The 4,450-nt window shown below is 52.3% G+C and overlaps 1 protein-coding gene across 1 annotated transcript; it reads right to left on the bottom strand.

Annotated features, from left to right (window-relative positions):
• Positions 1-2,092: 2,092 nt before the first annotated feature.
• On the bottom strand, positions 2,093-3,025 carry LOC129131471 (olfactory receptor 14A16-like). The gene has a single exon (XM_054650460.2). It carries the CDS (start codon positions 3,023-3,025, stop codon positions 2,093-2,095), a length of 933 nt encoding a protein of 310 aa, XP_054506435.2.
• Between the last annotated feature and the right edge of the window lie 1,425 nt (positions 3,026-4,450).

Raw genomic sequence — 4,450 nt, 5'->3', positions numbered from 1 at the left:
CCCTACCCCCACCCCACCATTTCCCCCATCCAAGCCCTGGCACTCAGAGCAGCCTTGTGCAAATCTGAGCTCCCTCCAACCCAGGCTGCACCTGCAGTTTTCAGCTCCTTGGCTCCCACTCCCACCTGCTTTCCTTGGAGGAGGAGCTGCCTGAGACACAGAGGGATGTTCATTTCTTGTCAGCCAACAAAGCCAAGGGAAGGCACAGCTCCATCCAATGCCAAAGTCATTCCTCTGCTGGGTGTTAAATCCACTTTGCACAGCAGACAGTCTCAGAGCAATGGAAAACACCTTCTGTGCCCAGCACAGATCCCAAGGTTCCCCCAAACCCTCCCTGCCCCGATTCTGCCCAGATTTGCTCTTTGCACACACGAGTCACAGGCTGAAGTCAGGAGCTCCCTCCATGCCCAGAGGGAGGAAAAGAGAGAAAGGGGATGAAGAGCTCTCCTGTGCAGAGCCAAGGTCCAAGTGCAGCCCCTGCAGTGGGAACCACAACTCATCAGGTTTGTGTCCTTTGGGCTCAGGGACTTGTGACACTCAGAGGCACAGAAAGGTTTCCTTCCAACAAACACGAGTTGAACATTTGAACAGTTTAATAACCATCACAGCTCTTCCCTCAGCTGCTCTCCGGGATGTCCCAGCAGCATCTGACATGCCCAGATCCCCAGGGAATTTCCAAAAAGGAAAAGTTCTAGACAAGGACATAAGAAAACACAATTTTGTGATAGATATAAACACAATTAAGATGTTGACTAATATGGTATTTATTTTAACATCAGAAAGACTGGGCAACTTTCGGGAGCTTAAAGCACGAAACCAGTCAGTTGAGAGGCACTTGAATGACAGATAGCATCTGGAGGACGAAATCTGGGAGCAATGGAAAGGACATAGATCCAGCCGGTCTAGTGAAGAGATGGCCACTTAGACATGGCCATTTCAACAGGAGAGCTAAAAACACCTGATGAAAAAAGGAGATTAAATAATAGACTGAATATTGGTGACACAAGTAGATGGAATCACCAGCATTTCTTCTCCTGCCTTTAGTAGAACAATCCAGTAGATCCAGAAAATTCCTGTTCCTGATGGGAAAACTTTGCCATTTCTCAAAAGAACTCAGATTACCTAGATAATAATGATTTTCTTGTATATTATGAAACTAACATGCATTAACACCTGTGCCCCATCCAGGCTGACATCAGCTGTGTGCCCATTACAGGCAGTGCCACTTGTGCCCTGAGTGGCCCAGCTGGGATTGGATCTCTCTGAGAACACCTGAGGGAGAGGCAGAGCACCTTGCAAGCTGCAGGTCCCTGACAGCCCCACAGGGCTCCTGTCCCATAAACATCTGCTCTGCTCCAGTGTGAAAAAGGGTCCAGCATGGTGCCGGGATCATCAGAGAGCTGAGGTGTGTGCTGGAATTCAATGGCCTCCCCATCCCGCAGCAGCCCTGCATTTCCCTGCTGCAGCCTTGGTCTCCAGCCCAGCCATGGAGGCTCTTTGGGCTCTGGAGTGTTGCTGCAGCCGCCAAGGACAGCTGAGCTCTGCCAGTCAGGCCTGGCCAGCGCAGGCCATGCTCAACAATTGCTTGTGTGTGCCTGGCCTTGCTGTCAGCCCCGGCACTGCCACCCCCAGGGCTGTGCCCGGCCCCGAGAGCACTCAGGCCCTGCAGCAACACCAGGGCCACCAGGGCAGCGGGGCAGGGCCACGGCAGCAGCACTGGCAACACCAAGTGCTGCTGCTGCTGCTGCTGCTGGGCACAGCTGCTGGGCCAGCACTGATCTGCCCCAGCTCTGCACACAGACATTGCTGCTGCAGCTCCAGAGAAGGCAACACAAGGGCATCTCTGCAGAAAACTCTGCTGGGAGATCCTTTATTCCTTTAAAGCCACCAAGAGTGCAGCCCCTCATTGAAACAGTCTGTGGCCACGGGGAAGGTGGAGAGAAACTAAATTAATTATAGCACAAAGAATGACATTTCTTTGTGGACAAGATGAATAAAAATAATGCAAATAAAAGAACCTCCAAAATGAAACCAACAAGTAGTATCAAAGACGACTTTTATTACAAGTGATTTGCAGAAATTCGCCAGCAGTTTAGTGTTTCTGAAAGCATCCAGTCATCAGTCTCCACACTGCAGCCTTGAGCTCCTGGTTCCTCAGGCTGTAGATGAGGGGGTTCAGGGCTGGAGGCACCACCGAGTACAGAACTGACAGGGCCAAATCCAGGGATGGGGAGGACATGGAGGGGGGTTTCAGGTGAGCAAAGATAACCGTGCTGATGAACAGAGAGACCACAGCCAGGTGAGGGAGGCAGGTGGAAAAGGCTTTGTGCCGTCCCTGCTCAGAGGGGATCCTCAGCACAGCCCTGAAGATCTGCACATAGGAGAAAACAATGAACACAAAACAGCCAAATGATAAACAGGAGCTAACAGCAATGAGCCCCAGTTCCCTGAGGTTTGAGTGTGAGCAGGAGAGCTTAAGGATCTGTGGGATTTCACAGAAGAACTGGCCCAGGGCATTGCCATGGCACAGGGGCAGGGAAAATGTATTGGCTGTGTGCATGAGAGCAGTGAGAAAGGCACTGGCCCAGGCAGCTGCTGCCATGTGGGCACAAGCTCTGCTGCCCAGGAGGGTCCCGTAGTGCAGGGGTTTGCAGATGGACACGTAGCGGTCGTAGCACATGATGGTCAGCAGATAAAACTCTGATCCAAGGAAGAAGTAAATCAGAAAGAGTTGTGTGGCACATGCAGTGTAGGAGATGTTGCTGGTGTCCCAGAGGGAATTGTGCATGGCTTTGGGGACAGTGGTGCAGATGGAGCCCAGGTCAGCGAGGGCCAGGTTGAGCAGGAAGAAGAACATGGGCGTGTGCAGGTGGTGGCCGCAGGCTACGGCGCTGATGATGAGGCCGTTGCCCAGGAGGGCAGCCAGGGAGATGCCCAGCAAGAGGCAGAAGTGCAGGAGCTGCAGCTGCCGCGTGTCTGCCAATGCCAGCAGCAGGAAGTGCCTGATGGAGCTGCTGTTGGACATTTGCTGCGGCTGCACATGGGCACCTGTTTATGGAGAAAGGACAGTGAAGAGTTAGAGGAGATACCTGTAAACAAAACCAAAGCCTTTTCCAATACACCTACCCTGGAACACACACAAACACACTTCTATTTTTAAGAGTTCTTGTGTTTTCTTTAAAAGCTTCCCCATACCTCTGCTGGTGTACTTGAATATCAGAAACCCTCAGCATTTCTGCTGCCCTTAGGGAATAGAGAGCATGTTCTGAGAGGCAAAGTGATAAGTGGAGAGCTAGGGGACATTGTCTGTCATTCTGACCTGCTCAGAATATCTCTGTGCTTTAAACTTTGTCAGTTGGAGTGTGATCACCTCCCCATGTTTCCCTTTAAAATTCCCCAGGTACAGTTAGAGCAGATGTTTCCACCACAGCCCAGATCCACATTTGTAGCCAAGGACTCACGTTGCTCATTTCACCAACCCAGCAGCATTTTCAGTGTCACAACACCTCTGTCTTTCCCCATCAATCTCGTAACTCAGAGCTGCTCTAGGACAGGTTTACACCCAGGATTGAAGCTCCCAGCTTGGACTGAAATCTCAGGGAGACTTCCAAGTGTCCTTCTGATGGCATTGGATTGTGGGAGATGCAGCTCCTTCCCTGGCTGCACTGACAGCATTGCCCAGAGCCGGGCCCTGGGGACAGCGTCACCCTGAGCCAGCTGTGCCCCTGCCAGAGCCCCCAGGGCCGGGCAGCTGCTCCCAGCCCTGTGCTCTGCAGAGGGAACTGGGCCCGGGGCTGCAGAGCTGCCCCACGGCTCTGCTGCAGCTCTGCCTGCACAGGAGGGGCTGCACGCCTTGGAGCCCCGGCCCTGAGGGCAGAGGCTTGGCTGGGGCACAGGAGGGAGGGGGCTTCTTCAGAGGGAGGGGCTGCACTGCAGGGGCTCCTGTGGGCATCTCTAAACTCTCCCTGCCACAGCATTGCTGGGTTTGTTTTCTCTCATTGCCTGATCTTCTCTCTGCTTCCTGCAGATTTTCCTCCTGCAGGTGTTTCCCTGTGCCTGATCTCTCCCTGCCAGCACCCACAGACCCCAAATCTCTGTGCACTCTCCTTGGCCCTCCAGAACCCTGCCTGTTTGCAGGGCACTGGCTGGGGGCAGGTTCTGTTTGCAGCTTGGAGAAAGGAGAGCTCAGACTGAGCCTGATGGCTCCAGCAAAGGTGATGCTGCTGCTGTCCATGGGCAGAGTGGCTGAAAGCACATTAGGGATCTCCTACTGATCACTAAAAAGAAACAGTTCAGATGTCTCAGGCACTTGTCAAAATTCATAATTATAATTCATAATCAACCTTTATACTTATCCCCCCCTCCCTGCCATGCTCCAATAGTGAGAAACTGAATACAATGTCTTTGAAAGTTTCCTCATTTTTTACAAAGTCCTTGTCTTGGAAATATT

Source organism: Agelaius phoeniceus, assembly GCF_051311805.1.
Source record: "Agelaius phoeniceus isolate bAgePho1 chromosome W unlocalized genomic scaffold, bAgePho1.hap1 SUPER_W_unloc_1, whole genome shotgun sequence".
Lineage (NCBI taxonomy): Eukaryota > Metazoa > Chordata > Aves > Passeriformes > Icteridae > Agelaius > Agelaius phoeniceus.
Note: the sequence above shows the minus strand (reverse complement) of the source record. Positions and strands in the feature narration are given on the sequence as shown.